The sequence below is a fragment of the Phytophthora infestans genome, genomic scaffold, assembly GCF_000142945.1.
Source record: "Phytophthora infestans T30-4 supercont1.34 genomic scaffold, whole genome shotgun sequence".
In the NCBI taxonomy this organism is placed as follows: Eukaryota; Oomycota; class Peronosporomycetes; order Peronosporales; family Peronosporaceae; genus Phytophthora; species Phytophthora infestans.
This window is the reverse complement of record NW_003303725.1, coordinates 844680-862216: the sequence shown is the minus strand read 5'-3', so window position 1 is coordinate 862216 and position 17537 is coordinate 844680. Positions and strand designations below refer to the sequence as shown.

Genomic DNA, 17537 nt, shown 5'->3' with positions numbered 1-17537 from the left:
CTACACCTCCAAAGAGCCAGAATTCCTCGTATCGCCGACCGCGGCGATACTTCTGTTTCTTGGCCAAGCTGGTTTCGTCAATTTCAACAACTTTGCCTTGGCCGCCAATCTACATACACGCAACAAAAGTTAAATACTATGGATACAGCAACATTACAGCAACATTAGAGCAACATTACCTTAAAATCAGCTTTGAGTAGCTCTTTCGAGCATGTTGCACGGCAATATGCGTACCAGTTTTGGACCGTCGCCTCCGTCACCCCAGCCAACTCAGCCGCATTGGCCTGTGGTAGACGCATGCACCACGCAAGTAGGAGCCGGACAGCGCTGCTCAGCTTAATCTTAGCGTCGTTGAAGAAGGAATTGGTCAGCATACCAATGGAATTCTCTTTTCCATCGGCATGCTGCTTGCGACGGCAACAGCGCCATCGCTTCCGCGCGAGGGAGAGGCGCATCGGCTGAAAACACAGGGGGCAGTGCTTGGCCTTGTCGATTAGCCCCACCTCCATGCACCAGTACACACACCGGGGCTCATCACATGTGACCTCCATCACCCTGTCCATAGCAAAAAGACTGGAGTCCTCGATGTGGTACTGGTACGGCGTACGAGGCTGGGTAGGGACTTCGGGGGCTGGAGCTGACATGGATTGAGGCTGCCTGTGACTGGGGAGAGAGACTGCAAAATGAGTTAAACTGTGTGGCAGTGGGGGCCGTAGCGGGCGTATTTTCAATTCGTATACTAAAACGAAGTGTAGTGGTTACGGGGAAGTGTTCAATTGGGCGGGAAAGCGGGCTTGTTTCCTGGTGAGTCTCGCGCCAAATCAATAAGTGCCAATAATATGGTACACACATGTAACATCGTTTGTTCAGATTTAATTTTATTTTCAGATTTAGAATTAATCTGTCAGATTTAGAAAAGCGGGCGTGGAGCCCCTTCTGCACTTCTGGCAGTCCCTCCCCATAGCGATCAAGGACCGTCCCTGGGTCGTCGGACTTGGTGAACGGACCGCCATTCAACACGGACACCAGAGCGTGTAGTCGAAATCGAACACCACGAGGCGGGGGACATGAGTCCACAGCTGTGACGACGCTGCATCATGTGCTGTTGGCTGTGATTCTCGCGCCATCCGCCCCGTTCCTTATGGTGTGAGCAATCGATTATGATGTGGCGAGAGATTTTGCGATCTTATGGCATCTGCATAAGCCTCTATGGTGATAGAAGAGACCTTCAAAAGAGTGCCATAGTTTCTCAGCTCTTGGAAACAGAACCCCATTCTTCAATTTACTTTGAAAGCAAAGCAACTAAAACCAAGTCAAAAGTATGCCGAAAGACCTCGCACCGGATAAAAACCGCTCTACTGAGAGCAAAGACCCCGAATTCGCTGCTCGGGTCTTTCGTAAATGGACCTACATTCCGCAACTCGTGGTCTTTGACCTCGACTTCACTATGTGGTTCCCGGCCATGGATGAGTTGCACAACGAAAAGATCACCAAGGACCCCATCACGGGTGACGTCACTGATGCCATTGGCTGGCAAGTCCACTTCTACCCGGAGATTCACGCAGTGCTGAGTGTATTGAAGACGGACCCTCAGTTCCGTAACACGAAGATCGGCGTGGCGTCACGTATGGAAGAGATTGAGACAGCGAAGAAGGTTCTGGGTCTGATGGACGTGACGCTGCGTGGTAAAGACGTCGAGCAAATGATCAAGAAGACGCTGGAAGACATCGCAGACTTCGTCACCATCTTCCCAGGCAGCAAAACGACGCATTTCAAGCAGCTGAAGGAGCAGAGCGGCATCGCGTTTGAAGACATGCTGTTCAATGACGACGATTTGGAGAACGTGCACGACGTGAGTGCACTGGGCGTGGTGTGCTCGTATTGCCCCGAAGGTCTTACAGTAGCGTCGTGGCTACAGGGTATGGAGGATTTCCAGTTGGCCAAGATGCAGCAGAGCGCGTAGGTACATGTAGAAGAACACGCAGCAGAATATGCACCAAATCTAGAGCTTCTTTTTTAGAATTTGGATGCCAATCTTTCTTATCGTTGCTACATGACGAAATTGTCGCTGATCCAGACACCGTCAATGTGCCAATGCGAGTATCCACCATAGAGGATAAGTGCGATCGCATTTTGAGCTTGAGCAACGGCTGCAACTCCAGTATTCTGAAGATTTGAACCAAATTTTAAGCTTACATTCGAAATTGTGGCGGTCCAAAAAGTCTTTTGGTTCATAAGCATTTCACTGCATTCTACTACTGTCCACTGACAATTACGGTAACTCGGCACTCGAGTTTAATCCAAGTCCTAAAAAAAACTTAATTTGAGCGAGTGCAGACTGGTACCGCTGAAGTAGCGATCGATGCGCTAATAGCCCCAATGTCGAGCCAGAACGGATCGTCATTTGAAAACCCTTCCAGACCAGTGAGAGGCTCTTCGCAATCGATCGTGAGAGGCTGGAATTCGTCCAGAAACTCCATAGTCAACGCGTGCTCAACGTCATCGATTTCTGCTGTTGCGTCACTGCCAACTGCTCGTTCAACTGGCTTTGAAGTCTCCGTCGGAATAGTAAAGTTGATGTTATCAACGGTGGTCGGCGAGCATGGGAACAGGGCATCAAGTTGATCGATGGTCATACTGGCGTCGCTACTCAGCTTGAGTTGCTTCTGCTTACGCCGCTCGATCTTCTGACGGTATTTCTGTGCGTGAGTCATTGCTTGTCTGGTCGAACGAGTGCCGACATAGTTTGCAATGATCTTCCACGGTCCTGAAGGGTACATCTCCAGAGCTTCGAGGAAGCGTTCGTGCTCCTCAGTGGTCCAGAGCAATCGACTGCGCTCGTTCATACGCTTCTTGGACTTTTCACGGGTGAGACGAGCACGACGTCGAGCTGCTGTCACCTTTTCAGCTGATCGTGGAGGAATCCGGATGAGTTGGTTTCCATCCTGAAAAAAACCGTTCTGTACGACGGAGGAGATTGTCATGGTGTTTGGGTTTTTGAAAGTGTGATGGCACTTTTTGGAGGTGTGTGCACTACGATGCGAAAACGAGAATGAGGATTTGACTTCAATGTGAAAGGCTAAACACGTTGGTGTTGGGGCGCTTCAACTGTAAGGATACGTTCGCGCCGTTGTTGGTGCGACCGATCGTCTTCAGAGTGGAAATTTTCCTGATACATTGCGGTGAGCACTTGATAGATGGGCGGAGTGAGGAACGGCATTGGGTGGGAAAGAAAGACCAGTCGATAATCGAAAAACCCGCATATTCGGCTGCTGTGGAGCGGGTGGGAGAGTTTATCAAGTGGGTTATGATCACTTTGTACATTTCCACCCGTGATGAGAGTTATGTCTTTTTCGGAGGGTAAGCATGGGAAGTGGCTTTTAACGGCTCTCGTCATAAAAAGGTCGAAATCGACTTGACACCGGCATTTGATTGAAAAACGGATTTTCCGATACAAAAGACAGGTGAAACTCACATGAGCTCCAACACCACTTGAATCAAAAGTGCACATAGCGATTCGAACGGCGGAGACGCCTCTGCGTCCCACGTACTGTACAGTATTGCGCGCGGCCGATCCTGAGCCTGGTCACATGTACAGCGACGACCGAACAAACTTGATTGAACGTCGCGGATATAGTACGAGGCCTGATTATGGTTAGACCAGCGGAGACTATTAATACACGTGATACCAATGTACCGGTACAGAAGCTCTGAAACTGAAAGAAGGTATTAAACGAGGTGGCTGTTGCTGGGGCCATTGCTGGCAGGGAACCCGAAAATATAATTTATATCAATTTCAAAGGACATCGAGAAATACATAACGCGCGGCAACCTAAGAACTCAGCAAATAAATAATTGGAGCGTGGACATTGCAAACGTAAATTATTAGTGAAATAAACTACCAAGCCTGGGTGAAGCCGCCTAAATGCAAGCATCCACGGTGGTGAAAGAAGAGAGTAGGTTTTGTTGGGGTGTTCCTGGAGTTGCAGAATGAGCTAGAATATGCGATTCGGAGGGCTCCAAACCAACCACAAACTGTAGGTAGCTGTTGTCCGGGAAAATAAAAGTTGGGTCGTCGTACACCAACTTCGTAAATACATATTTTGCTGAAGCATTTTTCGTAAATAAATTATTGATAGAAACAATAAACAGTAATTGGCAATAAATATATTTATCGGGTTCCGTGAAGTGGAGAAAGCACTGTATAGTTTGATAAACGCAAAATTAAATCTAACGACTCAGCTTCAACTATAACGTGTTCCAAGGCTCGTTTCCATCGACGTATTACATTCGAAGTCGTCGACTTCCAGCAAAAAACCGCCGTCTTGCGTGTAGGGCAACGGCTCGTCGTGGTCGATCTCGCTCGGATGGAAGTTGTCGAGGAACTCGAGCAGCACGGTATGCTCCGTGGCATCGAACACTGGAGTGGTCATGGGCTCCGGCATCGACGCTTCTCGAGTGTGAGAGCTAGAATCCTGGGACGACGATTCGGCGCTCTCGATGCTGTCTCTGTTCTCTTTGAGCTTGCGACGCTCGATCTTCTGACGGTACTTCTGGGCGTGCGTCATGGTTTGCCGGGTGGTTCGTGTGCCAACATGGTCAGCTATAATCTTCCACGGCCCAGACGGATAAAGCTCTAGCGCCTCGAGGAATCGGTCGTGCTCGTCGGTAGACCAAAGGAGAAGACTCCTCTCGCTGGGTAGGTCTTGATGACGAGAGCGTCGCCTCCTCTTGGATCCGTTACTCTCGTCGGCGCGAATGGGGATCCGGATCAGTTGTTGCTGGTCCTCGCTGTCCCCTTCGAATAATCCGCTCTGAACGACATCAGAAATCGTCATGCTGAAGAGGTACAGGGTTTGTAGGTAGTACGGATGGGTAGTGTTCAGGTCCACTGCCGTGTGTGTTGCTCACTGAAGTAAATGAAAAGTGAGATGAAATAAGCATGTGGTCTCGTGTTCAGAAGCTGTGCCGTGTTGCATTTTGCCAGACGTGCCCGACATGAGGTAGTGAGCGCTCAGGTGGAGAGTGTGGTGTCCTTTCCAAGCTGGTTCATCTGAAGATACAAGTCCCTGGCTATTATCCAGATTTATTTCTCGAAGCGAGTGGCACGCTGCACTATGTGCTGCACACCGCTGAATTGATCGGCAAACGTAGGACAAAGGAAAGGATGCACACACCGATTCGACACGCTGGTGACTAAGGGGATAATCACCCGGAGCAATTCGAGGCAAAATGGGTCAATTGTAACCAAGCTGATCATTTTTGACAGGGTGATTTGTTTTCAAATACAATTAAACCCATTCGTTACCGGTCTCTTTAGCATACCACATCATTGATATTTGTGTTGTTTCGATCGGCTAAGAAGTGGATTTTGGAACAGAAAAGTGGGCAGCTCATGTGGATCAAATGTACGGATCACGCGTTGAAGTTGGTCAGGCGAGTGTCGATTCTATTGCCGCTGCTAAAATAGCGGACGGCTTGCTGTTCAGGGCCAGCAATGCTGGCACCGTGACCTTTTGTGTGGCGTTCGTCTTGCTTCGTACGAGCTATGCACTTGCGCCTACAGCCCAACGAAAAACGGAACCCGGGCGGTTAGGTCAGCAAATCTTAATTACGATCTGTTAATCAGTCCTGCTGCTCGCAAGGAGACGCTGTGCAACCGTGTATATATTAATAATACCCCGCAGTACGTGCCGGGAGTGAGAAGGACGGCAGCTCGTGGCCGTGAGATCTCAGCTGAGGTGGCATCAACGAAAAAGTCTTGCATGAAAAATGCTTCAATTTGAGCTCCACTGGTTGATTGAGTCTTAGAACTAAGGCATGTTCTCAGGTTATTGAGCTCGGTAACACGTGGATCATTTTACGCAGCTGTTCTGGGCCACCATGTAGCTCCTTAGTTGTTTACTTGATCTCTTGGAGTGAAAAAAATTATATCAACAGAGTTTTATTGAAATTAGGACCGTCGTTTAAAAGCTGATACTAACGATATAATGGAGAAGGTTGCTGTCACGTGCAGACCTACTTGCACTGGACTACGGTCGCAGCACAAGCAAATAAAACGCGCTCCTCGTTTTCGAGAAGGTTTTTCAGGAAATTAGAAACTCTTGTCAGCTGGCTAAAAATACTTCAAGAAAGCTAGCTGTTTTGCATGGGGCAGAAATGATTTCGAGTGCACTGTGATGAATATCGAGTGCAGCTACAAAACGGTCGAGTCTTAGCTAGTGCTAACGCCCCAAAATGAACGAGCTAGCTCTTATCGCTGCGGCAATCTTGTCACAATAAAAAAAACACGTAGATGGACTCAACAAGTCGATGGCGAAGATATTCCCTACGCAGGATAATACAGTGGCAGAGAATTAATTAGTTCAAGGTAAAGAGCAGTGAACAGTTAATTAAGAGCACAGCCCGTCGATGAGATACGCCTTAAAGGTCCCTTTGCGTTGTAATTTGATCGTATCCCCCACTTTCGGCACCTCAACCATATTTTGCACTCGATAATACATCAAAGTGCACTCAAAGCCATCTCGTTTCCTTTGCATGTTCTATTAACAATTACTCCTCGCATCTACTGGTAGCTATCACCTGCATTTTTAGCTAGAAATGAACTCCCACCACTAAGACGCTGTCGTGCGAATACAAAAGAGGAGTTGTGTGCTCGATCTCGCTTGGTTGAAAGCTATTTACGAACTCCAAGAGCACTGAGAGCTCAGTGGCTTCATCTAGCAGACTAGTTGCTGCTTTAGCTGTCAGCGTTTCGGCTGATGGGCTGGTGAGCTCGTCTTCCGAAGACATATCGCAAGACGAATCGATGCTGTCCTTGCGGGGTTTCAACTTTCGTCGCTCGATCTTCTGTCGGTATTTCTGAGCATGTGTCATTGTCTGGCGTGCCGTTCGTGTCCCGATGTAGTCAGCGATCGCTTTCCAGGGCCCAGACGGATAGAGTTCCAACGCCTCGAGGAATCGGTCGTGCTCGTCGACCTTCCATAACTGTCGACTCCTCTCGGTCGGTGAGTCACGGCGCCGGGAACGCCGTCTTCGTTTCGACTGAGCAGCTTCAGCAGCTCGAGTTGGAAGTCGAATCAACTGTTTGTCTTTGACGTCTCCTACAAATAAGGCGCTCTTCACAGTCTCCGAAATTGTCATGTTGGGCGGCTATGGATTGTTGGTCGACTGGGACAATTCTAAACTGAGGACGGATGTGCTGGCCTGTTCAGAGCCTTGTTGTATTTTACCACACATGTGCATTGCGATCGGACGCTTGTCCATTCCAGCCGGAAATCCATATGTAAAAATTAGGTTTTAGTCGGTGACATATCCGAATGATTTACTAGTAGGCTTATCAAAGATATGTATTGTGGTTTTCAGCCTTTTTGCCGCCCGTTTTAGCTCCTCCTATCGGAGGGGCCCGATTTGTAAACCGGGCATCCGATAGGGCTCGGTGCACCTATATCGGGGCCTAAATAGGAGCGTTCACAAAGAATCAGTGGAGGGATTGTGCTCGTGAGGGCTGACTCCCCAGCGGACGGCCAAGAACAACAAGAACAACCAGGCGGAGGGGAGCGGGAACGAGACGCGAAGAACAAGACAAGCAACAATCCGGCGAATTGGAGAGCCCAACAGAGCGGACTAATAAACGTGCTGTTAAGGGAGACGCCGCGTTGATGGGCCGTGGGTCTTTTGAGAACAGGTACTGTGGTGTATAATGAAGATGCCTGCTGCTCCCTGCTTACTGTAATTTTGCCGATTGTACAGATCATAAGCAACCTACAGTCAAATCGCATACGCGGTTGTCTGCAATGGAGAAGCAGGTAAGTGGACCGTGTTGACGTTGATTCCTATAGTATGTGTTAATGCAATGTTGCTTGTTGTGTACCGTATAGACTCATGTAAATGGATATGAACTCACGGGCGCCGCATAGAGGCCCCCAATGCATTAACATGAACGGACGTGTGTAGAGCGACCATTGTGTTCCTCACATGCTGCACGTGGTGTTAGTTTGGGGACTCTGACATCTTGTCCAGTTGCTATTTCTGGGATAAATTGAGGACGAGCAGCCGACAGCTACGTCCTCGCTTCAGAGCGTTAGAGACTTATGATGATGACTTCTATTCTGATAATTCAATCCACTGACAAGTCTTTTTTTCATGCGTGTCTAGTGCAGCTACAAAACACTTCAAGAGTCTGACTTACTTCAATATTTGCGCTGTTAGTAGATCGTGCCTCTCGCTCCCCCGCTCTGTTACGATGGATAACACACCCGTTGCAGCCTTTGGCGAAGGTGTGGAGACAGCGGATACAGCACCTTGGGCTGTCAATGCCCTTGGTTCTCCTGGCGACGGGCCTCCGCCACTACCGTTAAGGGGGACTGCAATCTTGATCACACGGGTTGGAGAACCTTTAGGGAGGGCACGTGGTGGATGGCGAAGTAATGTGGAATTTGATATTGGCGAAGGATACGCGGTGTTTAAGGAAAAGTGCATCGCAAGATATGAAGCTCTAATTGCTGGACCAGAGGCACCGAAAAAACCGCTTGCTCTACCGGGAGATGTATCCATCTACTTCAAGCGAACCAAGAACGACCCTCAGGCAAAGTACGTTAAGTTGACGACTGCAAATTTTCTGTCTACACTGCAATACTGCTGGAAGCTGCTGACCGTAGAGGACTAACGACAACTCGGTGATTTTCGGTTTGAAGCTTTTCTGTATGTTCAGCGAGCTGCTCAACCAGAGCAACTTCACCGCGCCACAGCCCGTCGAATTGAGCAGGCACGCATGCAGCGAGTGGCTTACGAGACAGCAAATGCTATACAGTTTGGAGAAATTACCGCGCAGCACCTCGACGTCGTGAATGCTAGGAGACCGGAGGCCTCTCCGTTTGAGGTTCCGGCTGATAATACCACAGCACAGGCAATGGAATTGGATCGACAGCGTGAGTTGCTTCAGCCACAGGAGAATGCTGCACGAGACGCTACCCAAACAGCTTCAGTTAAAGTAAGGCTGGGTGGCATGTGGGTGCCTATGGAGGTTGGATATTTTGTCGCTTCGCCGAGCAATAGGTTTACCGGATCACGACATTTTTTCACGGGGTATATACCACGAGTTTACGCCTACACAACCGACTAACGGCGGGATGGACGATGATGACCACGCCGAAGACGAACCGATGTGATAGCTACAGATGCAAACCACTTGGTAGCAGAAAAACACAGTATATTCAACCAATATATCGTTACTCCATAGAATCACTTGTGTGCATTAGCTCATCAAACGTTTGCTGTCGTATCCAGGTCTCCATGTAGCCACAGTGCTGGAAGGTCCCGAAGCATCCTTTTTCCTCGTGGCGTGTACACGCACGCATAGCAACATCCAAAACTCGTTCCGGGTACAAGCGAAAAATTAGATTGGCATACTTTTGTAACCAACGCTTTAGGAGCCCAAAGCAAGGCTCTATAGGATTCAGTTGTGGACAATATGGCGGCAGGAAAATCAGTCGAGCGCCACACTGGTGAATTGCGTCTTGTAACTCAGGATACGCATGGATCTTGGCATTATACATAATCACAATAGAACGAGGTAATGGCCACGAGTTCAGATGCGGGATGATGTTCTTTACAAATGCAGCGTGAAACCTCTCTCTTGTGAACGTCCCCTCAGTTGATTCCCACGCGAAAAAACCGTGCACATCAATAGCAGCCAACATTGAGAGTCTTTTGCCCCGGCGAAATGGAAGCTTGACGACTGCACGAGTGTTTCTCTTCGACCAGCCATATCGCCGCTCAGCGTGACGCCCATCTTTTGCTGTCTCGTCCAAAAAAACGAGTTGCTCAGCAAACGAAAAAATAGGGAGCAACTTTGAACGGTAAGCTTCAATTTCTGCCGGCACCGCTTCTCGAGCTGCCTTTGACAGAACTTTTCGGCTGAGATTAAGATCAAAATTGAGGACTCTGCAAATTGTTGCTGTCGAGATCGTCTTAATATCTGGAAAGTTCTTGATAACAAACTCGCGAAGCTCTTCAATGTAGAAAGTCGGGTGTGCGTTAACGTAGGTTTCTACAGCGGATAAAACTTCAGGAGGCCATCGTGCAGTGGTCTGGCGAGGGTGGTCCTCGTTGACAACGCCCTTTTTCATGAAAAGAGCATACCAGCGTCGAAGTGTTCGCTGCTTTGGTCCGAACAGCTCGGACACGTAGGCGGTTAAGATGTTGTAGACGTGCATGAGAGCCACAGCACGCCACCGGAAGTCATCGCCGTAGGTCATCGAGAAGCTGCCAATGTACAAATGACCTGCACGATGAATGGTCTGCTGGTTGAACGCAAGCCACTTCGTTTTGCCGCTAAAAAGTGGCAAAAGTGGCAGTTGCGCTCTAAAGCTGAGCTCCATACACCTCACAAATCCTAATATCAGATCGTTTTTAACTTTGTATGTTCGCCAAATCGGGACCATTTGCTAAATCGTCTCGAGATCGAAGGTCTCTGCTTTGCCAAAATGGATGAAAACCACAATACAACTAAACAGTACAAAATCATCATTATGTTGGAGCTGGGCATGACCCGCTTGTATATTCGTTTAATGATCGCTCAATTTGGCTACACTCAGAGCTATTCAATCACTGTAGTTTTAAAAGATTTTTGGCTTCCTTTTAGAGATTACATCACGATGAGTTTCATTTGGTACTAAACATCCGGATGTTTTGGAACTCAAGGTTAGGTTTTATTAAATTGAAAATCTACTATAATCCATGAGGATAATACGTATCGGTATGAATACCAGCCGATTGGGCAAATCTCGTCATCTTTGTTTACAAACTGAACTTCATTTGAAAGCGTTAACAAAGCTGTAAAGGCAAAAATCTGGAAACGCCCGTGTTTTCTTTCACATAATTTATATGGTTAGTGCTAGTTTATATTAATTTTCATCGGTAACAAACTTGTGAACATACCCTCTACAATATATAAAAAAAACAAAAATAGCTGGCGTGAAAACTACATGTATGATGAACGAGCTAACCGATGTTGCGTACTATAGCTTGTAGTAGTTGGAAATCCAACATAGAACAGGATATAGCCACGACTAAAAGTCTTATGTATTTCCTGCGAGCACGAGCGCACATGTTATTTCGTCTTGTAGTCAGCAAACTCGATGTCCCCTTCTCACTCGCGGCACGTACTGCGGGGTAGACACGGTTGCACGGCGTTTCCTTGCGAGGCTGGTCTCCGAAAGGAAACCCGCATCTCGGAGCAAAACAGCAGGCTGATTAATTTATTATAGATTAACATATTATGTTAATCAGCCCTGCTGTTTTGCTACGATATTATCGTAATTAAGATTTGCTGACCTAACCCCCCGGGTTCCGTTTTTCGTTGGGAAGATGGGAGGCCTGCATAGCTCGTACGAAGCAAGACGAACGCCACACAAAAGGTCACGGTGCCAGCATTGCTGGCCCTGAACAGCAAGCCGTCCGCTATTTTAGCAGCGGCAATAGAATCGACACTCGCCTGACCAACTTCAACGCGTGATCCGTACATTTGATCCACATGAGCTGCCCACTTTTCTGTTCCAAAATCCACTTCTTTGCCGATCGAAACAACACAAATATCAATGATGTGGTATGCTAAAGAGACCGGTAACGAATGGGTTTAATTGTATTTGAAAACAAATCACCCTGCCAAAAATGATCAGCTTGGTTACAATTGACCCATTTTGCCCCGGGTGATTATCCCCTTAGTCACCAGCGTGTCGAATCGGTGTGTGCATCCTTTCCTTTGTCCTACGTTTGCCGATCAATTCAGCGGTGTGCAGCACATAGTGCAGCGTGCCACTCGCTTCGAGAAATAAATCTGGATAATAGCCAGGGACTTGTATCTTCAGATGAACCAGCTTGGAAAGGACACCACACTCTCCACCTGAGCGCTCACTACCTCATGTCGGGCACGTCTGGCAAAATGCAACACGGCACAGCTCCTGAACACGAGACCACATGCTTATTTCATCTCACTTCATTTGCTTCAGTGAGCAACACACACGGCAGTGGACCTGAACACTACCCATCCGTACTACCTACAAACCCTGTACCTCTTCAGCATGACGATTTCTGATGTCGTTCAGAGCGGATTATTCGAAGGGGACAGCGAGGACCAGCAACAACTGATCCGGATCCCCATTCGCGCCGACGAGAGTAACGGATCCAAGAGGAGGCGACGCTCTCGTCGTCAAGACCCACCCAGCGAGAGGAGTCTTCTCCTTTGGACTACCGACGAGCACGACCGATTCCTCGAGGCGCTAGAGCTTTATCCGTCTGGGCCGTGAATATTATAGCTGACCATGTTGGCACACGAACCACCCGGCAAACCATGACGCACGCCCAGAAGTACCGTCAGAAGATCGAGCGTCGCAAGCTCAAAGAGAACAGGGACAGCATCGAGAGCGCCGAATCGTCGTCCCAGGATTCTAGCTCTCACACTCGAGAAGCGTCGATGCCGGAGCCCATGACCACTCCAGTGTTCGATGCCACGGAGCATACCGTGCTGCTCGAGTTCCTCGACAACTTCCATCCGAGCGAGATCGACCACGACGAGCCATTGCCCTACACGCAAGACGGCGGTTTTTTGCTGGAAGTCGACGACTTCGAATGTAATACGTCGATGGAAACGAGCCATGGAACACGTTATAGTTGAAGCTGAGTCGTTAGATTTAATTTTGCGTTAATCAAACTATACAGTGCTTTCTCCACTTCACCAGCAATGGCCCCAGCAACAGTCACCTCGTTTAATACCTTCTTTCAGTTTCAGAGCTTCTGTACCGGTACATTGGTATCACTTCGATGGCTTTCGACACGAGTGTAGTCTCCGCTGGTCTAACCATAATCAGGCCTCGTACTATATCCGCGACGTTCAATCAAGTTTGTCCGGTCGTCGCTGTACATGTGACCAGGCTCAGGATCGGCCGCGCGCAATACTGTACAGTACGTGGGACGCAGAGGCGTCTCCGCCGTTCGAATCGCTATGTGCACTTTTGATTCAAGTGGTGTTGGAGCTCATGTGGAGCTCATGGGGTTTCACCTGTCTTTTGTATCGGAAAATCCATTTTTCAATCAAATGCCGGTGATGTACCCTTCAGGACCGTGGAAGATTATTGCAAGGTTCAATATGAAAAGCTATACCCAACGTGTTTAGCTCTTCATATTGAAGTCAAATCCTCATTCTCGTTTTTGTATCGTAGTTCACACACCTCCAAAATGTGCCAAGTGCATCGCTACGTCTCCAAACATTATGTCTATAGTGTGGGCAGTCATTCGTCTGTACTATTGTGCGTTCTATTCGAAATTTCCGCTAGCATACAGAATGCGTTTTGGCGCTAATACAGAATAATCCTCTGACTCGCCATCTTCATTCATGACAAGTGCGCGGAGTCTTCAGTGCGAGATGCGCTGTCACTTTAACTTCAACGTGTATCTGGTATCTTATTGGATAATAAAAAAGGTTTTCTTAATTTTGACCTCTAACAACGCAGCGTCGATTCGCCGTTCGCTTCGCGCCCTTTCTCCGAATCGTCCCGCTTCGGCAAATTGGGTACCATGGTATAGAATCAGATATGGCCATCTTGATTTCAAACTTAAATATCCCGGATAAGGTTTTTCATATTCTAACGATTCATTGCAGTAATTGGGCAACATGTAATGAATTAAGGGGCCTGTGACACTAGCTCCACATATTTCGCTGTAAGTGTCGCTACCGATACAGACTCCGCCGCCTTCACAAAGTCACTGGGGATCTTCTCGTCAACCATGAACGATCTTGCGTGGTCAACAGAGATGAAGTCACCTTTGCCAAGAACCGTAAGAAGGAGCGCTGCTTGAAGGAATGCCGTCTGCTTCTCATTGGCGCCAAACGTGCACTCTGGATTAATAGCCTCACACATTGTCAAGCGGTCTGAGCGAGTGAGCGCCACCGCGGTCGTGTTGATCTTCCCGCTGGCATCAGCACGAGCCAGGAAATCTTCAGCGAGTGTGATGTTTATCTCCATCGGGTCGTGGCCGAAGTAGATGTCGGTGCGCACCAGAGACGCGTCGTGTTCCGGTAGAACGTGTCGACCCAGATAGTCGAGTGAGAAGATCTCTGGCACTGGATTAACCTGGACGGTAGCCGTATCATTGGCGATGTTAAACACCTCCATCATCACGGCTTTCAGGTCAGCCTTGGCGATGTTCTGGCCATTGCGAGGCAGATATCCGTGGTTGGCAAGCGCGTTAAGTGCGGGGCATGGCGAGCGACGGAATGGCGCAGTGGTGTTGGGTACACTTGAGCCTTCAGTAGCAGAAGGCTTGTGGTATTCACCGACTTGTAGCTCTGCGGAGGAGTCACGGCAACCCTCACTTTGTGCTCGGACCGAAGCTGTGTCGGTAATGGCAAAGAAAGCGATGGCAGCTACGAACGTAGCGCGGAACATTGCAGTTGAGGAGGAAGTTATCCGTCGGGAGTCGAAGCGAATTGTTAAACGATCAAGAAACAAACTGGTCCACAATACAGCAAGGAATTGCAGCGACACCATCTTTGCTTTGCTGGTGGTCCAGATTGCGTTAGCTTTCTCGGTTAAGTAAAGTGGAATCACTAACGCAGCATCAATGAAAGGTACAGTTCTACTTTATTTACCTACCTGGAACTGCACATCTAGGGTGCGACTGATCGCGATTCACAGACTCTGTTCCATACCAAAGCACTTACACGTACGGCAAAAGGAGAAGTATCATGGAGTGTCCAAAGTTATATGTTTAATAGAATTCTTGTGAATGTTGCCATAAATAGTTTCGGATATGAATACGTCAGCGCATGACTGGCAAATCGAACGACCAAACTGGGAATGCCGGGCACCGGCTTCAGCAGCAACCAGTAGCACGGCGGTGATTACGGCTTGTCCTCACGTCAACAGACACGACATCGACCTGGTGATCGCTGATTAATTTTAATAAAAGTGAAAGTCCTACTTGGTGTTTTAAAAATGGGAACATCAACTGTACTATTTATGTGAGCATAATTGCTTAAAAATTCGCTGCTTTTTAATTGCCTGAACGAGCCATGCATTCCCAATCTTGGGTCCCAAGCCCCCATTAGAATTGATCTACCTTGAGAAGGGCTGTAGATGGTCCAGGTCTCGTGCTCTGAGCCGTTCTGCAGCAGAAATGATTTCGTACTTACGAATTTACTTTCTATAAATTTCCTCGAAACAGGATTTTTAAAGGATTTATCTAGAATTACGGTAAGACCAGGATTCGTCTTTATTATAACCCCCACATGTACTTCAAAGTAGTTACATGATGTACCAGGTTTCCCTGACCGTGCAGCAACCTACTTAAATCACGTATGTTAGGATAGATTAGCTACGGCATTTTAATAGTATTGTATGCTTTCACAACGCAGTGTGCATTAGTTCAGTTCAAGTTTGATTGGTTTACGAACGCGACGCTGTTCTAGCAACTTTCTATCCGCTTTCGCGTGCCTCAAATGCACCACTCATTCATGAAGCTAGAGCAACAAGCTCTGCCGACTTCGCCCCGAGCATTGCGACTGAAACGGGCTCCTTGGACTTCACAAAGTCCTTAGGAATTCGTTCGTCGATTAGGAACGCTTTCGCATGATCAACAGAAATGAAGTCACCTTCACCCAGCGCCTTCAGCAGCAGTGCCGCCTGCAAGAAAGATTTTTTCTTCTCGCTCTCCCCAAATGTACATTCTGGGTTAATGGTCTCACACAAGGTGGCACGATCCTTGCGAACCTGGGCGATCGCAGTAGTGTTGATCCTGCCATTACTGTCAGCCCGACTCAACACATCGCCAGCCAGTGTCATGTTCACCTCCATCGGGTCATGTCCAAAGTACGCGTCCGTGTGCACCAGTGACGCGTCATGTTCGGGAGCGTGATGCGTGCTTAAAAAGTCGAGTGAAAAGACGTCAGGGACTTGGCCAACTTGCGTCGTTGCCGTGTCGTTGGCCATGTTGAACACGCTCATGATCGCAGCCTTCAACGCGCCTTTCTCGATGTTCTGTCCGTTGCGAGGCAGATATCCTTGGTTTGCAAGGGCATTGAGTGCTGGGCATGGCGAGCGGTGAAACGTAGCAGTCGTGTTGGGCACACCTGAACCTTTAGCCGCAGAGGGTTTGTAGTATTCACCAACTTGTAGCTGTTCGATAATATGCCAGTACCCCTCGGTCGGTAGAGTTCCTCCCGCTTGGACCGGGGCGATGTCACTAAAAGCTGCCAAAGCCATGGAAGCGGCGAACGTGGCGCGCAGCATTGTTTATGATTGAAGCAGGACTGTGAGTGTCAGCGTCCAAGCAAATGAGTAAGTGATTGTGACATTGTGAAGCGAACCTGGCTCACAATGCCAGCCTTTACCAGCAATGATCAAAAGCAGGGATGTTGTTGATCATTTTAGTACCGGTACTACTTTCCCGGTGATACAGAAGTCCCCTGCAATAAGCGGAGAGGGTCGTCTGATAAATTTCCATAGGGATATTAAAGTAATCAGGTGATTTGCTCGCATTATCTAAATCAACGTGATCCGATATAACAGGGGTATCGGAAGTGCAAGCTACGCTTTTTCAGGGGGTTGTGAACACACTTCGAAGCAGTATATAACTTGCTCCTTAACCTATTGAACACGATTACAGTACAACTTACTACTACACTATTGAATTGTTTTTTTGTTAATTTAGAAATTGATTCCTTTAGCGTTTCGGTGGTGCTGCAAGTCCTGACTGTACAAGCAATCTCCGGATTTGTTTGCTGTATAACTCGTATGACAGGTCGAGAAGAAGTAGGGAGAGGAAGAAGACGTTACTTGTAGGCGTCAAAAGACGAAGTGAGTACTTTATTAGTATTAGGAAGCCACCAATAGCTGTACACCAGCTATTAGTGTCTGTATAGTTTAAGCCAGTCATACCGACTTAAACAGGACCTCCTAAATCTCATTATAATATTTTGGAGTGACTAAGGTCAAGGTAATCAAGCTGTTTAGAGGCTACTTCAACAGCTGGTACCTTTGAGTCACAGCCTGTGAGCCACCCTCAGGGAGGGTACAAACAAACCAGGCTATCCATGCACCGCTGACTTGAACCCTCCCGTAGTCATAGCGCTGGAAGCCAGCAATTTATTTCTATCTAAGGGTATTCTTGCAACGGGGTGGCTTAGCGACATGTACGTTCAAAATGGTACATCTACAAAGACAACATTGACAGCCACTAATAAAAGTAGTATTAAGCTTCCTTGTCTCTCTCATTTTTCGATTTTTATAAGTAGTGTCATAAGACGCCAGCCGAGCCTAAGCCAGCCCGTATCATGCTCAGCAATGCTGAGCACTTGCCATTTTGCTAGCATCATGCTACCCAAATGCAACATAACTACTACACCTTTGCCAGTCCAAATCGGCGACAGTGTAAAGCAAAGTGGAACGTCCCGTAATTATTTTTTTTAATTATTGAAATTTATTTTTCTACACCTTTGCCAATCCAAACTGGTGATAGTGTAAACCAAAACGGAGTGA

At 47.9% G+C, this 17537-nt stretch overlaps 4 protein-coding genes across 4 annotated transcripts; 2 read left to right on the top strand and 2 right to left on the bottom strand.

Moving 5' to 3' along the window:
- Positions 1 to 1321: 1321 nt before the first annotated feature.
- PITG_14421 (uncharacterized protein) lies at positions 1322 to 1963 on the top strand (the record flags this gene model as incomplete). The annotated part of the gene is made up of 1 exon (XM_002898843.1): positions 1322 to 1963. The coding sequence occupies one exon, from the start codon at positions 1322 to 1324 to the stop codon at positions 1961 to 1963; it is 642 nt and encodes a 213-aa protein (XP_002898889.1).
- Positions 1964 to 2318: 355 nt separating this feature from the next.
- Positions 2319 to 4838, bottom strand: PITG_14420 (uncharacterized protein; the record flags this gene model as incomplete). Its single annotated transcript, XM_002898842.1, has 5 exons — positions 2319 to 3033; positions 3086 to 3169; positions 3476 to 3645; positions 4030 to 4106; positions 4289 to 4838. The coding sequence occupies 5 exons, from the start codon at positions 4836 to 4838 to the stop codon at positions 2319 to 2321; spliced, it is 1596 nt and encodes a 531-aa protein (XP_002898888.1).
- A 2958-nt stretch (positions 4839 to 7796) lies between these two features.
- PITG_14419 (uncharacterized protein) lies at positions 7797 to 9401 on the top strand (the record flags this gene model as incomplete). The annotated part of the gene is made up of 5 exons (XM_002898841.1): positions 7797 to 7808; positions 7957 to 7991; positions 8215 to 8592; positions 8857 to 9025; positions 9261 to 9401. 5 exons carry the CDS (start codon positions 7797 to 7799, stop codon positions 9399 to 9401), a joined length of 735 nt encoding a protein of 244 aa, XP_002898887.1.
- A 6111-nt stretch (positions 9402 to 15512) lies between these two features.
- Positions 15513 to 16289, bottom strand: PITG_14418 (uncharacterized protein; the record flags this gene model as incomplete). The annotated part of the gene is made up of 1 exon (XM_002898840.1): positions 15513 to 16289. The coding sequence occupies one exon, from the start codon at positions 16287 to 16289 to the stop codon at positions 15513 to 15515; it is 777 nt and encodes a 258-aa protein (XP_002898886.1).
- Between the last annotated feature and the right edge of the window lie 1248 nt (positions 16290 to 17537).